This window comes from Nicotiana sylvestris, chromosome 12, assembly GCF_000393655.2.
Source record: "Nicotiana sylvestris chromosome 12, ASM39365v2, whole genome shotgun sequence".
NCBI lineage: Eukaryota > Viridiplantae > Streptophyta > Magnoliopsida > Solanales > Solanaceae > Nicotiana > Nicotiana sylvestris.
The window spans coordinates 124,654,126-124,676,669 of NC_091068.1; the positions used below are offsets into that span (position 1 = coordinate 124,654,126).

At 36.8% G+C, this 22,544-nt stretch overlaps 2 protein-coding genes across 2 annotated transcripts; both read left to right on the forward strand.

Annotated features, from left to right (window-relative positions):
* The first annotated feature begins 1,556 nt into the window (after positions 1-1,556).
* Positions 1,557-14,014, forward strand: LOC104227613 (trihelix transcription factor PTL-like). The gene is made up of 3 exons (XM_070165244.1): positions 1,557-2,151; positions 4,836-5,712; positions 13,665-14,014. The coding sequence occupies exons 1-3, from the start codon at positions 1,748-1,750 to the stop codon at positions 13,680-13,682; spliced, it is 1,299 nt and encodes a 432-aa protein (XP_070021345.1). The 5' UTR covers positions 1,557-1,747; the 3' UTR covers positions 13,683-14,014.
* Positions 14,015-17,496: 3,482 nt separating this feature from the next.
* LOC138883670 (uncharacterized) lies at positions 17,497-18,114 on the forward strand. The gene has a single exon (XM_070164370.1). The coding sequence runs from the start codon at positions 17,497-17,499 to the stop codon at positions 18,112-18,114; it is 618 nt and encodes a 205-aa protein (XP_070020471.1).
* The last annotated feature ends 4,430 nt before the right edge of the window (positions 18,115-22,544 follow it).

Consider the following 22,544-nt stretch of genomic DNA (forward strand, 5'->3'; position numbering starts at 1 on the left):
AAACTTTTCGATCAAGAGATATCTAATATACCATGTTAAACTTATCTCGTTCACGTACATCCCATATACTCGAATCTGTCTGTGTCTATGTACACAAAAGATAGACCTAGTTCATGCGTGACCTTCTTTTGTCAATCTTCAAAACAACCTTCACTTCCAACATTTTATAAGTGACAGCGGTCTAAAAAGGCTGTACCCAAAACACATTAAAAACGTAATCAACAGAAAAGCAAACGGAAAGAAGGGAATTATATACTCTAGTATCAAGAAAGCACAATATCTGAGTATCATAGTATTAACTACTCAGCTCAATTTCTGTCGCACACTTTTCCTTTTAGGTATGTCTCGAAAAGATTGTCGTAGCTCTTTATACTTGAAACTATTTAATCATATCATTTTATTTTATCTGACCTGTTATGACTCACCTCATATAAAAGTTTACCTTTTTGAGGAGTGAATTGAAATATAAAATGAGAAGTGAAATTCTTACCGCTACCATTTACTGTCGACTATAAGGGCAACTTTAGTACTTTATATACGTATATAATTTCTTTTTTCATGATACTATTTAGTTTATGTATCAAAAATCTTCTTTTGTAGGGGTAAACTCTGCCACATTAAAAGAGAGGGAGGAAAGTATTATGGTGCTATAATAAACTTTTTCACTCTTGTTCGACCTTCTCTTTTTTTCTTTCTTTTTTTTAATAGGAAAACGAAAAATTGGAGATGGCTAAGTGTTAAATTTATTTATGACTTGTGCTATTTATATATTCATGTACATCCAAAGAGCGACAGAGAAAAGAGTGAACAAGCTTTATAGCCTGTTTGGCAAACTTTTCCAAAAGCATTTTTTTTTTCTAATTTGAGGTGTTTGGCCAAGCTTATTTGGGGAAAAAAAGTGTTTTTGGGAAGAAGCCGTTTCAGAGAAGCAGAAAAAAGTAGCTTCTTTCCAAAAGCAGAAGCATAAGCAGTTTTGGCTTTTCTTCTTACCTAAAATACCCTTAACAAAATATAATATATACCAAAATAATCCTTAAACCTAATACTTAGGATATTAATTTATAAATATTTCTTTTTATTTTAGGAAATTTTCTAATATATAGTGACTTTAGGGGTGAATACTTTTATATTTGTTGAAGGAATTTTAATATATTTAACTTATATTAAAAGAATTAAGTACTTTTTAATTTTATTTTCATATTTTACTTAAATAAAATGGATTATTTTTTTAATTATTGCATGTAATAACAAAATTTTGATATTATTTATTTACTTATAATATTAATTATTAAGTAAATCTATTCATGTCCTTATTCGTAATTTGACACTTAAAAGCACTTTCTAAAAAGCTTGACCAAACACAAATTATTTCTCAAAAGTGCTTTTCAGAGTAATTAGCCAAACACAAACTGATTCTCTTCAAAAGTATTTTTTTCAAAAGTATTTCTCAAAATAAGCTGATTTCTCCAGCTTACAATGCTATTATATTGCAGCTAGCTGCCGTGAACACAGAGAAATGGGTCCATATATATTCCTTACACTTCCTTTTTATATGTACTAAAAATCATAGCTTTTTTTCTATAAGGACACGATCTGGGTCTATCGCTCCTTTCATCATCTCTTCCTCCTACTGTCCTTATTCTTTTTTTTTTAATTTAATCATTCAGTATTCGAAATCCACTAACCTCGACTCAGTTCCTCCTTTCTTACTGCTGACGCTTTTAATTTGTTTTTTAAAATTTTGGAAATGGATGATCATGAGTATGGAATGATGGATCTAACACAGTACATTAACGGAAGGCCTATATTTGCTTCCAATATTCCGCCACATCTGCATTCAGATTTGTTATGTAGTCACCAACACTACGAGATGGTAATGGCTACTGTGCCACAACATAACTGTGTTCCTCATCCCACGGCAGCTGCAACTGCTAGACCTAGTGTTAGTGGCGGTGGCGGCGGGGCCACGCTTAGTACTGCGTCGGAGATGGAGGGTTGTGGTGGTGGTGGTGTTATGCGCGGAGGTGGTGACGGCGGAAATGGACGGTGGCCAAGGCAAGAGACTCTTACACTACTTGAAGTTAGATCACAACTTGATTCCAAGTTCAAGGAAGCTAATCAAAAAGGTCCCCTCTGGGATGAAGTCTCCAGGTATACTATATATATACCCTCCCACTAAATACTTTAACCTAATTCAACGGATGGAGTTATTCAATCCCCGAGCTTCTGGGCATTGAGAACTGACTTCGGATTTGTTACTTGGATAGTGAGTAGCAAAAAAAGGGTTGGGTTTAAACTTCAAAGCTTAGAATTTTCACTTTCTTAGGTGGACTAATGCTATACCGAGAAGGATCACCGGCACCCAAAAACTCCATAATGTGTTCTTAGAAAATAGTGATATATTACTAGTGGACACCCTATATACAAACAGATTTTGGTTGAATCTAAAAGTGCATTCCGACCTTCAAATCCTGGTCAGTTCACCTCTGCTTTCACGCCCCAGTTTGTGAAGCTACCTGAAATTTCCCTCATTAGCCGAAGGCGGAACCAGCTCCTCCCGAACCATCCTCAAAAGTGTAAAAAAAGGAGAAACTTTAATTTGCACGCGTAAAAATTCTGTTAAATTGTGTGATAATCTGATCTAAACGATTAAGCTAGTAGAGAAAGCAACATTTGTGTTAATTATATATGTCGTCTCAACAAATTCAATATATAGCCAACGTCTCTATTTTACTTCTTCCTCCCCTTTTTTTGTGATATGTTTAGTTGTATTAAATTTGCCATCAATTTTATTTTGTTTTTGTCTTTTCTTGTTTTTGGGGTGGGGTGTGGGGGGATCTTAAGTTGTTTGTTGATGGGAAATACCCAATTTAGTACTGTTCACAACAAGAGTTGCTTTTTATGTGAGGTTTTCTGTATAGGCAGCAATTGTAAGCAACCTCCTCAGTGAATTAATTGGTTACTATTTCTGTGATAGAAAATGACAGTTCATTGAAGTTCAGTTGGAGAATCAGGTGTTATTTTCATCTTTATTTCGTCAGCTGTTTCATTACCTCTCTTTCTGATCATCACATAATTTAAGAATGAGTAGCTGGCTTTATTCAAAAGACACTTTACTTCCTTTTAGCTAGAACAATGGCAGGATTCTTTTGGATGCCAAGTACTACCTATTTGCTGCATCCATCAATATCACTTGAAGTTGTTGCCTGTTGGACTGACCATTTAACCATTTAATCTAGGGTTCCTTTATATTCTATCTATTCCATTTTATATGATGCTCTTTTCTAATCTGTTTTGGAAAAAAACTAGGCGAAATACATAAGTTACCACCTGATCTATGAACCAAATCCCCTTTACACACTTCCTGACAGCAAAAATCATCTTACACATTCAACCTTTCAAAAGTGTATCTAATACACACTTTTTTTTTTCTTGACCAGTTTTGTAGAAATGTGTAATGTCACGCACCAATAAAATCGTGACACGTGTCAGTACTGATTTTCAAAGAATAAAATACTTAAATTTTCAACTCCACCCTTTAACCATCTTCTCCCTCTCATCTCTTTCTCTTCTCCGACAAAGTATCCCCTGCCGACCACAAGAAAAAATCCACCAAAAATTAAAATAATTTTTCCTTCCTCCATTATCACCACCTTATCACTGTTGTTACCGCCATAGCTGCCACCAACGTCATAGCTACTACCATCACCATTAATGTTCAAAACAAATTAACAAATACCACAGTCCCCCTTCTCCACACCCATTTAAAAAAAGAAACCTTTGTTTGAAAATGAGAAATCCAACAGCAATTGAAGAGGAAAATACTTTAAATGTATGTTATGATTCTTTTTATACATGGGAAGAAACATAATATCAAGTTGGATTATAACTTCAAATGCAAAACCCACTTTAAATTGGCTTTAATTGTTATAGTGAGAGTTTGCCGGAAGGTGATTTGGGGAAGAAATGTAAAATAATTTTTTTTGTGTCTATGGGGGGAGGGGGGAGCGAAGTGGGAGGATGGATCTAAGCTGGGATGACAAGGAACAAAAAGAAAGCCAGATCTGGTTTCCCCTTTTCTAGTTTCTTTTTACTATCATATTAAGAAAAAATATAAGGAAAAAAATTATGACATGTGGCATTTAATTAAGGATCTGAATTTTTTAGAGGTTATACGCGCACAATGTTTTAGTTAAACACAAGCATGCCATCTGAAAAAAATGGTGTGTCTTAGACTCACTTTTGAAAGATTGAATGTGTAAGATGATTTTTGCCGTCAGAAAGTGTGTAAGGGGGATTTGGTCCATAGTTCAGGTGGTAACATATGTATTTTGCCAAAAAAAAAATGAAACGTTTCTATATTTTGTAATCTCTTTAACATTAAATTTCTCATTTTATCCTTAATGTCATGTTTTTAAGATCATAAAAATGTCATGATACATTTAAAACCCCAAGTTCTAAGAGTGCTTTTGGCAGGGACGTATGCACCTTATACCATGCGGTGTCATGGGACACCAGTTAATTAATCAAAAAATTTCACTAGATATTTATAAGAAAAATAAAAATATTGGGGATACGTAGAGAAAATTACTCCGCTTGTCATTATAGTGATTTATTCATTTGTCCATTTCTTCAAATTATGTCACAATTTATGTAAAATCTTGCACACGCCACTGACTTTTGGTATATGTCAAAAGTCTGTCTTTCTTAAACTTCGTGTCCAGTAAAACACCAATATATAAAATGAAACTGATGGAGTATTATGTACGTATATACCTTAATTAATACCCTATAATCTTCTAATGCATTCCTCGATCTTTCTCCTCCAATTTTAGGATTATGTCTGAGGAACATGGATACCAAAGGAGTGGGAAGAAGTGTAGGGAGAAATTTGAGAACTTATACAAATACTACAAGAAGACTAAAGAAGGAAAAGCTGGAAGACAAGATGGCAAACACTATAGATACTTTAGACAGCTTGAAGCTCTCTATGGTAAAACAAGCAATACAATCTCAATATCAGAAACCAACAATATTGGAAGCAGTAATTTTCACTACAATAATCCCATAAACAACAACAATCAAGAATCTCATAATTTTCATCATCAGGGTCATAAGTTCTCTGATAGTCTTATAAGTCTCTCTGATTCCTCTGATTCTGATCATGCAACTTCATTCGATGATAGCGAACTCAATATGGACAATGACTCAAAAGAAAAGAGGAAGAAGAAAAGAGGAAAAAGGAGTTGGAAAGGTAAGATAAAAGACTTTGTGGACATACAAATGAAGAAGTTAATAGAGAAACAAGAAGCTTGGTTAGAGAAAATGATGAAGACAATTGAACACAAGGAACAAGAGAGGATTTTAAGGGAAGAAGAATGGAAGAAACAAGAATCAATTAGGATAGAAAAAGAGCAAAAGTTTTGGGCTGGTGAAAGAGTATGGATTGAAGCTCGTGATGCTGCTTTAATTGATGCATTGCATAAATTAAATGGAGATCAAGAACTGATCAAGGTTAATAAAAATGCTTCAATATGTAAAGATATGAATTGGGATGGCATAAATGGATACCTAATCAAGTGCAACAAGAAACAAAAAGAGAATTGCTTGAGCTCATATTATAATTTCAAGAACAATGAAGAAGGGAGATCTTATTGTGAAACATCAAGACATGTACCAAATGTTCAAATAATGGATCCTGGGATGTTTCAGGTTAGTGGTTAATTTAAGTTTGATTATGGTACTTTTGTTTTATTGAGGTGCTAACTGGTTTGTGGAATATTTAGGGATTATTGAAGTTAACTCATCCTAGGAAATGAGATTAATTTATCTTCATTTTTAATTATTTCCGGATATTCTTGAGATTTAATTTCTTTATCTTAATGTTGGTCTGAGACTCTGATATGACGTGCTTTTTCCTTCATTTTTTGTCAATTAGCTAGTTTTTTTTTTAAGAGTAAAATAATTTTATTAATGATACTTTCTGAGCATAATTTTATGTATTCCCTTGGTTCTTCTCTTCAAACTCTTTCATGATTCGAGGTCATAAGCAGCATATTTTTCGAACACTGCATGATACGAATTTATGTGTTTGATCTCCATAAAAGGATGTGTTGTGGAACTTCTTGAACTGTTTGATTGTCAAAAAGTATCATGCTATATCTTGATCTCTTTATAAATATTTAATGAGTTTATGAACTTTTTGAGATAGTTGCTTTGTTTTGATTTAGGTTAATATATGGATCTCTAATGTAAGTGGTTAGTGAGATATCTGAGTTCGTTCACTCTATCATGAACCAAAACCTTAACCCTTCTTCACATTAGTCCTTTATGCATTTTTTTTGTTACGTTAAAATGTGTAAATCAGACATGAAATTCTTCTATTTTCTTCTTTTGTTCCCCCATACGGGATTGGGTTTGGTATTTGAGTATCTAACTATATAAAGATCAGAGCCATTATTTAATATTCTTTTATGAACTAATTATGTTTCTTAAAGCATTTTGGAGCCAAAAAGAAGTTAAATATATAAACAACTTAGAAGGATCATGCATATTAGGAGTGTACAAAGGAAACCGACAAACCGCACCAATTCGATAATCCGAGTCAAACCAAGAAAAAAAACCCGACCATAATTGGTTTGGTTTGGTTTTAACTAAAGAAAGTCAAACCGAAACCAAACCAACCCGACATTATATATATAGAAGTTTTAGATATATTTAATATATAAATATATTTATTGTGATGTAATTTATAAATATTTCTTAAAAAAATTTCATAATTTTATCTTTTAAGGTTGAACTTAGAACTTTTGACTGTTCCAATAAGTTTTATAGCCATTAATATTAGTAAATTAAATAATGCTAACAAAAGCCCAAACTAAAATCAAATTAATACTAATGCTAACAAAAAATATTCAATTTCAATAGTCAATACTACGAACGAGAATGTAATGAATATTTATTTTTTGTTTTGCAATAATTTAGATAAAAATGCATAATCTATTTTTATCTTTTCTTTAGTGTTTAGTCATGTCATTAATACTCCCTTATTAGTCTACTTACTTTAGCATGACTTAGCACTTTTAGATTATGTTTATTTTTATTATAGTTTTTTAATTAGCAATATTCTTATTACATAATTTTATTGTCTTTATTATTGAATATTTTAGGATAATGTCATGACACATCTCATATTTTGTATTATTTTCTTGGAAAATACTTTATATAGTTGTATCTTACAAGGATTAAAGAAATATTTTGAGTATATGTTATATGTTTTGTTCTACGAAGATTTTACCGGAAAAAAAAAACCGAAAAACCCGAAAACCCGAAAAAACCAGAGAAAAACCGAGATTGAAAAATCCGAGTTTTATTGGTTTGGTTTGGTCTTTAGATTTAATAACCCGACACAATTGGTTTGATTTGATAATCGTAAAATCCGAACCAACCCGACCTATGTACTCCCCTAATGCATATATACAACAAGCATGAAAAGACATTTTCGCATTTTCTAAAATTTCGTATGGTGCTTTGTACCTAAATGTAGCAAACCATAAAGTTGAGCTCAAATTATATACTTTCCCCGTTTCAATTTATGTGAACCCATTTGATTAGGCACGGAGTTTAAGAAAAGTGAGAAGACTTTTGAACTTGTGGTGTAAAATGAAGCACATATATTTTGTGTGGCTATAAATCATTGCATAAAGGTAAATTGTTTCCAAATAAGGAAATGGGTCATTCTTTTTGGCACGAACCAAAAAGAAATAGGTTCACATAAATTGAAACGGAGGGAGTGTAAAAACAACGAGAGTAATGGAAGAACAGAGCTCAAGCTTGAGCTCCAATGTAGGAACCCTAGAAGGTTCTCGAAGATGAACAGAGAAGAGAGAAGGCCGGTTATGTGAAATGAACTGACTAACTGTATTAGACTTTCAATTGAGTACATATATACACTTTACACGTGTGTAATGTAAATGACCAATATCAGCTAACTAATACACAACTAACTATTTATTAACAGACTACTAACAAACAATGCATATACACATAATAAATACACTATCTCAATACCCCCCTCAAGTTGGAGGTGAGGGTGTCATTGCCAACTTGCTCATAACTGTTGCATGCTTGACTCCAGTAAGTGCTTTAGTCAAGACATCAGCCAACTGACTATTAGTTCCAACATGATGAAGAGACACCAGTCCTTCTTGTAACTTGTCTCTTACAAAGTGGCAGTCTACTTCAATGTGTTTGGTCCGCTCGTGGAAAACATGATTTCGAGCTATATGTAGAGCAGACTGACTATCACAAAACACTGTGACTGGTGTAGGAAATGGAACTGTTAGCTCAGTAAACAGTCTGCACAACCAAACAAGCTCTCCAACTACATTTCTGAGGGCTCTGTACTTTGCTTCTGCAGAAGAAAGAGATATGGTAGCTTGCTTCTTGGACTTCCAGCTAATGGGACTATCACCAAGCAATACCAGATACCTACTAACAGATTTCCTAGAATCCGGGCAGACAGCCCAATCAGAATTACAATACCCTCTGATTGTGTAATCTGGGCTGGTAGACATAAAAATTCCAAGAGTGGGATCAGCTTTCAAGTATCTAAGTAAATGGTAGGCAGCCATGAGGTGAGGTTCCCTGGGATCTTGCATGAATTGGCTGAGGTGCTGGACACTATAAGCAATGTCCAGCCTTGTATTTGTGAGAAAATTCAATTTGCCTATCAAGGTTCTATACAAAGAGGGGTCTGCTAGGGGTACACCTTCCTTGGCTTGAAGTTTGACTGTAGGATCTAATGGTGAGCTGAAAGCACTAACATGAAGACATTCATACTCCTTCAGTAGGTCAAGAGCAAATTTTCTTTGAGAGATTATCACACCATCTTCCCTGTAGAGAACTTCTAAGCCCAAAAAATAATGTAGCCTGCCCAGGTCATTGATTTTGAATTGAGCATGAAGAAAGGCCTTCAAAGAATTGATTTCCTCTGAATTATTCCCTGTGACAATAACATCATCCACATATATAGCAACATATATAACAGAAGAGTCAGATTTCTTGTAAAACAAAGAATAGTCATTGAGAGAATGTGTATAACCCTTGGAGCACAAGGCCTCAACCAATTTGGCATACCACTGTCGACTGGCTTGTTTCAAGCCATACAATGACTTGTTCAATTTGCACACTAGCCTAGGTGTATCAACCAACAGTCCAGGAGGCAAATCCATATACACTTCCTCATGTAAATCCCCATGGAGGAAGGCATTGTTAACATCAAGTTGGAAAACACCCCAATGTCTCTTTACTGCAGTGGCTACAAGTGCTCTAATGGTTGTCATCTTCACAACAGGAGAAAAGGTTTCAGTGTAATCAACACCAGCCTGTTGTGTATACCCCTTTACTACTAACCTGGCCTTAAATCTCTCAATACTACCATCAGCTCTGTGTTTGATCTTGTATACCCATCGACAACCTATTGGTCTCTTCCCTGTAGGTAAGGGAACTAAGTCCCAAGTGTGATTGGCATGGAGAGCCTCAAACTTTGATGACATTGCTGTTTGCCAGGCAGGATTCAAGGCTACTTCCTCATAAGATCTTGGCTCACTATCATGGCAAACACTTTGCCCAAGCTGCTGACTATCAGGGACCAATGAAGTGAAAGGGACATGATGATGTTTGGAGAAAAGGGCATTGAGAGAAAAAGGAGGATCTGAGTTAGATGTGGAGGCAGAGGAAGATGAAGTAGATGGAGAATCTGAATTAGATGGAGAGTGAACAATAGAATACAGGTTAGGTAAAGAACACACATAATCTTCTAAATGTGCAGGCAAATGATTTTCTCTAGTAGACCTTCTAGGTACATGATTGTCTTGAATTTGAGGTGTTGAATGAAGTACAGGGGATTGCAGGGATGAAGAGTGACTTGGAGGTGAAATGGGAGTAGTTGTAGGTGAGGCTATATGAGAGGTGTCATCTGAGTCTGATTGTGGTCTAGACACACAATCAGTTGAATGCATGTCAGGAGATGAAATATCTATTGTATGAGGGACAGAATCAAGCACCAAAGGAAAAGAGGAGGATGAATCAGGTAGAATAGCAAAAGGGAAGATATGTTCATGAAAAATTACATCTCTAGATACATGAATTTTTTTTGTGGCCAAATTCAGAACTTTGTACCCTTTAGCATCATAGGGGTATCCCACAAAGACATGAGGAGTTGTCCTAGGCTCAAACTTATCTCTATGAACTTTAAGTATAGTGGGAAAACACAAACATCCAAAACTTCTCAAGTGTGAATAGGTTGGTGGTTTGCTATATAGGATCTCAATTGGGCATTTATTTTTCAGATAAGTAGTGGGAAGTCTATTTATAATATGGGTTGTAGTTAATAGACATTCACCCCAGTATTGCAAGGGTAATTTGGACTGGAAAAGGAGTGCCCTAGCAGTCTCCAAGAGGTATTTATGCTTTCTTTCTACAACTCCATTTTGTTGAGGAGTGTAGGAGCATGTTTTTTGATGAATTATTCCCTTGGACTGAAAGAATGATAAGGTTTCCATATTGACAAATTCTGAACCATTATCTGATCTGAGGTATTTGACACTGGATTTAAAATGGACTTCAACTAAGGATATGAAGTTCTTGATGACTTGTAAGACATTACTTTTACTACTTAAGAGGTGGGTCCAAGTGGCCCTGCTATGATCATCAACCAAGGTGAGGAAATATTTGTAATTATCATGAGTGGCAATATGATAAGGTCCCCAAAGGTCCACATGAAGAAGCTCAAAGATGGAAGTAGTAGTGTTAGTCCTGTGAGAAAAGGCAAGTCTAGGTTGTCTAGCCATAGGACAAATAGAGTAGAGGAAAGGCTGTTTAGTTGAGAACTGAACAGTGATGAAGGATATCCCCCTCATTTTGATAAAGGGTACATGACCTAATCTGTAATGCCATAGCAAGTCATCTTGATTCTTATCAGACAAGAGAGAATGTGAGGAAATGCACTGAGTTTTATTACTGGTGGAATTATTTACAATTGATTGTGAATAGCAAATGGGAACATTTACAGATGATTCAGGATGTTGACAGTGCAAACTATTTACATTAGAAGGTTTAGACAAAACAGAACAAAAAACAGGTAAAGGAACATGTGAAGTAGAGCATGAATTCTTCAGACAACTCGAACACAAGAGGTACAAGCCATCCTTGACCTTACCAATCTCCAGAGGCCTCTTCATTGAAGGGGCCTGCAGTTGACAAAGAAAGTTAGAGAAAACAACCAAACATTTAAGTTGAGAAGCTAAAGAATGAATTGATATAAGATTGTACTTGAAGGATGGAACATAGAGAACTCTATGCAGAACAATGTTTGGTGCTAATGTGGCAGTTCCAATTTCTGTAACTTTGACCCTATAGCCATTTGGTAGTGTGATTAAGATGGGGTACACTAAGGTTTTATTGTGAGTAAGTAAGGATTTTGTTACAACCCATATCCACATGTGTTAGTTCATGCCATATATCAGTTAATATAAATCCAAGAAGGAATTATCTTTGAGATGATAAGAAGTCAATCCTATTGGTCTTAAGTGATACAAGAGTGTATAAGGGTGATTAACCAGTATTAGAAGTTAAACGAATCAAGGATGTTGTAACTCGTATTTTCAGGTAATCTAGCGGTGCTTAATACACTCAAGAGGTCATTTATTAAGGTATTTTAATCATATAATATCCGTATCATAAGTCTTGAAGTCAAACGAGTTATGAAACAAAAGTCGACAAAAGTTGTCGCAACTTAGGTTCATAATTTTACTTAAACATTAGGTCAAATGTTTCTAATCTTTTCTCATAATTTACAAGGAATTACGGGGTGATCTACCAACCAAATTAAAGATCTATGAGTCTAGTTTCCAACGCATTAAACCGTTCATCGATACGATCTCGGAGTAGAGAGATATTCGCGTTTTCGCGAGACTGCGCCAAGCACCTCTCTATGGGGCCCACTAAGGCGGTTTAAGATATTTGGACCTATATAGGATGCCTCCAACCCGTTTTAAGTCATTTCTTCTCACTATTTTCAGACCTTAGAACCCTAGGAACATCCTCTCAAGGTTCTCTCAAGATTCAAGACCCAAACAAAGGGCAAACAACACAAATCAAGTGTCGGGAATTCCGTGGCGCTAGTAAGTCTCTTGTTCTTCTTGTTGTTGCTCATTTTTGTGTCGTTCCAGCTCGTGTGGGAGGTTGTTTTAAAGGGTTTATGTTTTGTAAATACTCCCTCATGTTCTTAATATCAATCCTAGGTGATTTCAAGCCTTCTAAAGTGATTCTAGTGCCGAAAAACACTAATTGATCGCTAGTTTCGCTTTTTTGTTGTTGTGGCAGCATTGGAGGGATATTTCATGGAAATTTAAGGTCAAATTGGAGTTGTTCTTTCTGTATAAAGGTAAGGAACCTCTTACTCTATATGTATTTAAGATTATCCAAGTTGCAGCTAAGCCATTGAAGCTAGAACTTGTGAAATATATATCGAAAGGCTTGGAAGTAATGTTATTGTTTTGTGGACTGTTTTGCGTTGTTGTTGGGCTGCGTATTTTACTACTATCTTGTGGAGTTTTGGAGGAGTAAGGGTGTGGAGAAACACCATATATATGTAGGGTTATGGGCTGATAGTTATTCGTAACATTTCCAGGTTGTTTGACACGACTACGGTGGTCGTCGTATGTATGGAGTGATTAGGCTGTGTGTGGACTATTTTGGGAGGCTCAATATGTTTATTATTGATGTTGTTTGGGCTGTTTGGTGACTGTTTTGAATGGTGTGAGGTCATATATATAGGGGAGGTGCTGTCCGTTTCATCGTAAAATAGGTTGTGGTCGATACATAATAGTTATGACGCTTAAATGATAACGATAGTATCGTTTCTCTTATTGTAGACTAAGGAGTTTTGACAATTGCATAGCTTGAGATTGGGGCAGTATATACAAGGTATGTGAGGCTATCCCTTTCCTTCTTTTGCACGACTCCGATTGTACATAATGTAATGAACGATCTTCCAAGATACTCTACTCTTAGAAGCTAGCAGTACTTACATTGTTTTCCCTCTTATGGAACGATTGATGTTAATGTTGCTTCTCTTAGTCTTATGTTATCAATGTTGTTGGTACTTCCTGATTCTTATAAGGTTCATAGTGAAGAGTTAGTCCTAATAACGTGTACAGAGGATACCGACCTTACGTCACTCCGAAAGGTTTAGAATGTGATTCCATGAGTCGAGCATGCATTATATATATGTATCTATTTTACTCTACCGAGCCACGCTATAGTTGGCCGGGTACGGCACCTATTGTGCAACCACTGATCAGTTGGGTTTTACCGAGCTCCACGTGGCCGGGTACGATTCTACCGAGCCTATTATGGCCGGGTACGATATGATGATGATGATGCCCATAGAGGCGAATGCTTTAAAGGTTTATGTATTTATACATATGTATCATGCATTTCATGTAAGTAGCCCTCAGAGGTACTAAGATGTTACAGGTTGTATATTCTCTATCCTTGCTTACATTACTGATCGTATTTATGGTTCCTTGTCTTACATACTCAGTACTTTATTCGTACTGACGTCCTTTTATTTGTGGACGCTGCATGTCGTGCTGCAGGTCCTGATAGACAGGTAGGTGCAGCTCCCCCACCACAGTAGACTGTCCAGTTCAGCGGTGATTGGCGAGATCCCTTCTCCGGACTTGCCTTGGTCTTGGTATGCAATTTTTGTTATAGACATTATGGGTATGTCGGGGCCCTGTTCCGGCTATGTTGCAACACTTATGTTCTTTTAGAGGCTCATAGACAGGTGTCGACTCATGTATAGTTTGGTATGCCTTGTCGGCTAGTTTTTGTTGTATAGTCTTTCATAGTAGCGTGGTAGCTCATACCTTATATGTAGTTTCTTGATTGTCTGGTCATCCCCTGCTATGTATGTTCATGCCGTCATATTTTATTGTTGGTTGTCCATGATCTAGGTCTACCATTTATATTGATCTCGTCAGCCCTAAAAGATAATAATGAAGGTTAGATGAAATGTACGTTGGTGCTCGGCAAGTGTGGTCGGGTGCTAGTCATGGCCCTTCAGTTTGGGTCGTGACAAACTTGGTATCAGAGCAAGTCTGTCCTAGGGGTTGTCTATGAGCCGTGTCTAGTAGAGTCTTGATTATGGATGTGTAGCGCGCCACATTTATAATCAGGAGGCTACATGACATCTAGGGTTGTTACCTTCTTCCTGAATCTAGATCGTGCGTAGAGTTGAGTCGTAAGTGTTCGTCTCTAATATTCACCAACTGTCCATACTTCTCCCTAGTGAGACTCACATTGGAGTTGTTACTTTGAGCTTGTGTTTCTTCACCTTTCATGCAGAATGTATCGATTGGAGTAGTGTGTACATTAGCTGCGGTCCTTTTGCCTTTATTATACTTAGGATTCTGATTGAAATTTTGCGGATAACCATGGAGCTTGAAGCACTTGTCTTTAGTGTGACCAGTGCGTTTACAGTGATCACAGAAGGGACGTGGTCTGGTACTTGTGGAAGGACGATTGTTTGGGGAATAATTGGTTTTGAAGTTGTTATTCATAGATGCTATGTTGTTGAAATTATTGTGCGAAGGCACATTAACATTCAAGGAAGTAGAATCGAGCATGAGTTGATTATGTGGCTTCACTTCTCGTTGTTTTTCTTCCTAAATAAGCAAAGAGAAAGCCTGTGCCATGGTAGGCAGTAGATTCATCATGAGTATACTGCCTCGCACTGTGGTATACACCTCGTTTAATCCCATGAGGAACTGAATAAGTCTTCTATCTTGTTCAGCCTTGTGCATATTCTCCTTAGCCCCACAAGTGCAATGACAACTACATTGTGACTTAGTATTTATCATACTTAATTCCTCCCAGAGCTTCTTCATTTTCGTATAATATCCGATAACATCGAGGACTCCCTAAGCTAAATCATTGATTTTCTTTTGGATTTGATACAACTTAGTGCCATTAGTCTGATCGTACCTATCTTCCAATTCCCTCCAAAGTTCAAAAGCATTATTAGCGTACTCGACACTGTCAGCAATTTCCTTGCACAGAGAATTCAGGATCCATGAGGTTACCATATCGTCGCACCTTTCACACTGACGAAATTGTGGAGAGTCTAGATCTGGTTGCTTGTACTCTCCAGTGATGAATCCTACTTTATTTTTGACTGAAAGAGTTCTAAGGACGCTCCTTCTCCAGGATCAGTATCTGACGTCGTTCAATGGTGTTGTCACCAACATCGCACTAGGATTATCCGATGGATGCATGTAAAATGGGCAGCTTGGATTGACTCCGGGGTCAGTGGCGGCGGCGTGAGTTGAATCACTTGCTTCAACTCCAGAATCATTATTTGTATCAACGATAGCCATGAGAAACAATATCAATTTGTCAAAAAATAAGGCGAGAAGAAGAAAATGTCGGATCAAAAATTTGGGGCAGAAATGGAGACAGTGACTGTATATTTGGAATCCAAAAAATTGAGAGAGAAATTGAAGAGAATAACGAGCAGAAAACCTTGCTCTGATACCATGTAAAAACAATGAGAGTAATGGAAGAACAGAGCTCAAGCTTGAGCTCCAATGGAGGAACCCTAGAAGGTTCTCGAAGATGAACAGAGAGAGAGAAGGTCGGTTATGTGAAATGAACTGACTAACTGTATTAGACTTTCAATTGAGTACATATATACACTTTACACGTGTGTAATGTAAATGACCAATATCAGCTAACTAATACACAACTAACTATTTATTAACAGACTACTAACAAACAATACCTATACACATAATAAATACACTATCTCAATAGTATTATATTTCTTATAAGCTTTTGGAGAAGTTCAATGCAGTCTGGGAACTTTTATCATATGCTTCTTTTAATATTATTAATTATTATATTTTGTTCTACTAGCATTTATCACTTTTCTTTTAAATGAGAACCATCTTCAAGCAATTTTTTTCACTTATTTATTTGATTAGGTAATGATCTTGAAGTCTTAACGATTTTCAGGAATTATCAGATGACGTTAGTTTACTTGACTTTGATGGTAAAGGCAGCAAACCTTCACTTTCTTTTGAAAACCTCAAGCAAATTAAGGAGGTTATGTTTTTTTTTCCTGTAAGTTTTTTTGGGGCCTAAACTACTTTTCTTAAGCTTTAGATACTAGACAAAATGCAAATGTTAACACCCACAAATATATATATATATATATATATATATATATATATATATATATATATATATATATATATATATATAATTTAACTGCCTCTGCAAGGCTCGTAGGGAAACCCAAAAATGGAGTTGTCATTTAAGGTCAGATTTCCAATTGGATAATGAGGTGAAAACTAGACAAATAGTACTTTTGTTATCTCAGTTACTTGTCAAATCAATGACGTCACTATGCCTAAAATTTCTTTTTTTTTCTTTTTAATTTGATCCCACAAAAGTTCAGATTCCCACAATTGAGGGTGGATTGTCTTGGAGATTTTAGAAAACATTGGATGTAACAAAAGCGAGGGGCTGAAAAAGAGATTAATATAATACATAGAACAAGAAAGAAATAGAGAATAAAGTTGCGAAACTAATTGATCAGCTTTGCCATTTGTAGTTATTTGTGATCAGTGGGGAAACTTCCTTTACTCCCAATGAATATATATATGGCAGTCTCAAGTCTGCTACTATCAGTAGTTCAGTACTACTATTACACAACAGTTCGAAAAACCCTTCTAATGCATGGTTCTGACTACTCATGAACGTCTGCAAACTTTAATTTACCCCACTATTCATCTTCTGTTTCTCAAATGGTAAATGTGTTGTCTTTCTCCTTTTCTCGATCAAATAATAAGGAGTATCATTGTTGGATAACAAGACCTGAGTATAGTATAATTTTGTATTAATTTGTATTAGTTATGTAGCTGATTGTATTAGTTATGTAGGTGAGGCCCAAAATGTAATTGTAGCATAGGCCCAAAATGTAATTATTGATAGTGCTGTAGTTAGGCCCAATTTTATATATAAGCATAGGAGCCACATCCAGAACCTTCGGATGGTCATTTTCTCTCTATACAGAAATATCTCTCGATGTTGTTTCTCTCTTTCATCCGTTGCACTCATTTTTCATTTCCTTCCGCAAATTCGACCTTCAAATGAGCTTCACATGGTATTAGAGCAGCGTATCCGGGTAGATAGGAGTGCGCTCTTCAATTTGATGTTCGTTTTGTCCATTTTTTTCGGCGGTGAAAATTTTGAGGTTTTCCGTTAATCGGAGTTTCGCCGGAGTTTCGTCTTTTGCTGGTGATTTTTTCCCTTTCCTTGTGCATTTACCCTATAATTCCTTTTTTCTCTGCCCTATTTCACGGGATTTATGTTTTTCGTGGTCCTAGCGTAGATACAATTAGAAAACCCTAATTTTCCTTAGTGATGGGTTCTAGTCCTTCTGACAAATCACCTGCTGGCTCCCCTGCTAATGATACATTGTCCAATGAGACAATTGATCACAATCACCCACTTTACATTCATTCCTCGGATAATTTGGGGCTTTCACTAGTAGGGACGATTTTCGGTGGGACGGGATATAGTGACTGGAGAAGGAGCATGCTTATTGCTCTTTCTGTCAAAAACAAGTTATATTTCATTCAACCTGATTGTGAGAGGCCACCGTTGAACTCACCTGTTTTTAGTCAATGGGATAGATGTAATAATATGGTGATCTCTTGGATTCATAATCTTCTCTCTCCAGCAATTCGTAAAAGTGTTCTTTACTGTCAACTTGCTAAAGATGTATGGATGGACCTGGAAGATAGATATGGACAACCTAGTGAGATTAGAATTTATCAAGTTAAGAAAGAACTTGCCTCCATTTCTCAGGGTGCTATGAGCATCCCTGAGTATTATGCCAAGATAAAGAGTGTTTGGGACGAATATAGTAATCTAACAGTTCACTCTGAAAGTCATTGTACATGTGGAGGTGGTAAAAAAGATATCCAGAAGCTTGAGGAAAATCAGAGGATGTACCATTTTCTAATGGGTCTAAATTAGAGCTATGCAAATGCTAGAAACAATCTCCTAATGATGACCCCCATTCCTTCCATCAATAGGTCACATTCTCTGTTGGTAACCGATGAATACCAAAGGGAATTCAGCCAAATATCCCTCAGTTTTCATCAGAGTCAGCATCCTTTTTGGTGGGTCTCAGAAGTCATTTCCTCCCAAAACCATGTTTGATCCCAGGAGAAACAATGTGGTATGCAATTTTTGTAACAAACTCGGGTATACAGTGGATAAATGCTACAAAAAGCACGGGTTTCTGATTCGATCCAACCCTACACCACTATAGAGTGGCAAGAGCGGTCGATGCAGCTTTTACCCGAGAAGGTCGGGATCGAATCCACAGGGAGCTAGAATGATTGGGAATTGGATTCCTATCTAAGCTAGCAGTACGTAGTGCTTTTAATTGCACTTCCAATCATATTTGTTTGTTTGTTTGTTACTTCTAATTTTATACTAATGATGTGCGAAATTAAACTAAGTAGATATGTATGTAGGGTATGGGTAAAGAGGCACTAGGGAAGTGACTTTCCTCTAGGTGAATACTTGACGAGTTCTAAAGCCTAAGGCAAAGTTGTTATGTTTGGGATCGCGATATAGCCAATGCACGAAACTACTCACTCTATACCTCTCAGTAGCTTGAGTGACTTTTCCCTAATTGGCTTTATCAAGACCAATTGGGTATCAAAATTGTGCAAGCAATATAGGCTCAAAGGGTATTACTATCTCTAGGTTTAACCCTTTAATTGGGGCTATCAATCTTTTGAATATGCCCCAATTCCTTGTTGGCCTGATTTTCCTAGACTCAAATTCTCTTTCTCAAGAAGAGCCCAAGTTAAAAAGGCATAAATTAGTATTTACAACCACTAATTCAACATGGAAAACATAAATCAGGCCAAATATCAACCACCCATAAACATCTAAGCCTTAAAATAAGAGACTCATCAAATACTCACACTAGGGTTGAGCCACAACCCTAGCTAATGAGTCTAGATACTCATAATAATGGAAGAAATCAAATATTGAGATGAAGAATAACCCATAAAATATAATTACAAGCTAAGATTTGAAGATTCAATGTTAAACTAGCTACAAAATTACTCAAAATAGACTAAAACCGTCGTTCACGTGCTCTGCTAAGTTAAAGATACCCTAAAAATATGAAAAAGAAGTATTTATACAAGGCTGAATTTTTTGGACAAAAATACCCCTGACGGAGGTACCGCGGTCCACAAGAAATGGATTACGGTCGCGGTGGGACTTTTAACTTCAAATCTCTGTTCTCTAAATCTAGCCACCGCGGACCGCAATAAATGGACCGCAACCGCGATGGCTTTACCGCTGCCGCACAAAATGCACCACGGTCGGCGGTGTTTTAAAACTTCCAAAATCCTAGCTCTATGAATCCCTTCTCCGCGGACCACAACAAATGGATTGCGGCCGCGATGAGACTACCACGGCCGCAAAGAGTCTACAGTGGGCCGCATTACTTGGAACTCCAGGATTGCACCTTCTCTGAACTTTGCCACCGCGGACCGCACTAAATGGACCGCGGCCGCGGTGGGTCTATTGCAGCCACAGTGGATTTATTGCTGCAATGTTGCTTTGACTTGTTCTTGACACTTGTACAAGTTTCACTTCTTTTTGAGTTGGATTTGACTTCCTTGTCACTTTTTGACCAAACACTGCAAACAAGCACAACATGTAAGCTTTCGGGATTACTTGTATACATTTTCAATCAAAAACTCAAGCAAAAAAGAGTAAAATAGACTAGAATTCCTAGTTATTAACTTCCCCAAACTTAAGCTTTTGCTTGCTCTCAAGCAAACAAAGTAAGTCCCACCTCCTTAAGAATAAAACCAAGAAAATTCAGCTTACTAAAGTGACCTAATCTAGCATCAATTGAGACTAACAATTGCCCTCAATTCAAATGAATCATTAACAACATTCAACCTTCAAAGCACCATGGTTTTAGTGTGACACAAAAGAATCAAGAGTTAACTCAACTCATCAAGAAAACTCTTTCTGCTACTTTGGTCATTGTGGAACCCAAACTTATGCTCCTCACTCTTCCTTAAGAAAAACCTCACTTTTAAATTGTAGCACTCAGAATGAGGATTGTGGAAAACACACTCATCTCTCTCAAAGAAAGGTCACAAGTCCGGCTCTAAATACCATAAGCTTGCCCCTTATGTGAGTCACCACTCATGTAAGCTTCACTCAACTCAAGATCATATAGGGCTTTTGTGGGGATACAATGAAGGCTTTTGGTTCAGGGTAGGAAATATTTTATCTAAGTAGGTTTCATCTTCCCTTAAGAACTTCATTTGCTTCATTTTGGCACACATTCTCTTAACTCTTTGAGTCATTTACTTCTTTCTTGAGGGTTATAGAGACACACTGTCACTCTTTCTTGTTCATTTCAAACATTTTTCTCCTTTCTAATCTTTCCACGCCTTTCATCTCTTTACTTTTATTGAATTCCTTCATTTCTTCCACATTGTTCATTCTTTTTGGATTTTTGATTTCTTTCTTTTTCTTTTTTTTTTCCTTTTCTTTTCTTCATTTTTGTACCTTTTACCACTTTTTGCATTCCTCGTCTCCCCCCAAACTTATGATTTTGCCTTGTGCTAAGAAAAGATCGGGTGCCAAGAGAGGGTTTTTGTAGAACGGGTAAAAGCTTGTATCATAGTCTTTGAAAGAAAAAGGATTATAGCTCAAAGGGGTTGACTAGGGATATTATCATTGGTAGCTATGGATGTTTTCAATATATCATTCGAATCAAGGATAGCCTATAATCACTTCTCAAGTCGAATTACACATAAGATTTCGTCTAGACAAACATTCAAGGCAAGTTCTAGACTCAATGGCTCGGGACTTGGACTTGCAAATCAAATTCTCACCACACAAGCTATAGGATTGCTAAAGAGACAGAGTCGGGGGCCCACAACAACCTTAGCTAACATTTGAGCAATACAAATGGTCCCGAAAAACTACTTGATGATTATTAGCCAACACAAGAGTCTCAAGGTCACAACTGACCATCCTATACACACCAATTTATTTTTGACCATAAGATCAAAGGCAAATGTATTAGGCCCAAGTGAAGCTTTGCATGTGGCATCATTGCTTACTAACTACTATTTACACCAAAACAAAAAGAAAAACAGACTCAAACCCTTAAGAAGGTTGTCATGCCATCCATCATCGGGAAGAGCCATCTGGTTCACACAAACTCCACATTTGGAAAGAACCGTGACATTAAGAAAACCATAAGCTTATGGATCACACAAAATTGAAAAAAAGAAGCTATGAACTGAAAAGGAAGCTATTAAATGAAATAAGAAGCTATACTATTAAGGAAATTGCAAAAGAAGCTATGAAGTAAAATGCGAAAAGTTAACTGAATATGTACAAAAAGGGGTTTTTAGATGAATATACATAAGAAGGGATGAATATATACATGAGAGTAACTTTATATACAGACCAAACTAGAACAATAACGGAAAGTAAAATAAAAAGTAAAGTTATATACATACCAAAAGTGAAAAAACATAACAAAAAAAATAGAAAATAGTATCATAATATCATAATTACAGTCCAACATCATCAAAATAGGGTTACCCCCTCAAATGAAAGCTAGCATTGTCCTCAATGCTAACTAGCCAAAAATAAGCTCAAAAAGAAGATAAAAAGTAAAGAAAAACTCCCTATGGATCCTCCGTCTGCATGGGGTCCTGTAGTAGCACGTTGTCCTGTGACTGAGTGGGGTCATGTGACTGCTCGGGAACCTGTGACTGCTTTGGGACCTGAGGCTGGCTAGAGGAACCTCTCTGCGGGTCCTCCAACTCAATCATTGCATCATCTGCCTGGGGGGTCACTCTCCTCCTCTTTGGTGCCCTCTGCAACTCCTGGTCCTGCTCTGGCTCAGTCTGAGCTACTGGAGGCTGGACATGCAACAATAGCTCCAATGGTAGATGATCAGTAGCCTTCATCTTCTCCACTTCTCCCCTCAACTCCTTCACAGACTCCTTTGAGGCCCAAGTATGCTTCAACTTCTTGGTTCGCTTAGTCAGCTCCTTAAGTGACTTTCCATTAGCATTTATAGCCTCCATGATCAACTTTTGGTTCTCCAGGAGCTTCTTCTGGTTGTCTAGAAGCTCCTTGAGAGTCTCCTCCACTGAAGCTGGAAGCTGTGGCTGTGGGGTACGGACTGAGCTGCCATTGAGCTAGAAAGTACAGACAGCTTAAAAGCTGCTATCTGCATCTAGTTGTTGATACAACAGAGTGTTTGGTTCAGACGGTAGGCAGTCAATGGGTAGGCTGAGGATGATGGAATATCTGGAGTGGAGGTAGATGGTCCGGGGGCAATATCTGGTGTGGCTGTGGGAGGCTGCGAAGAAGGGACCACTACTATTGGC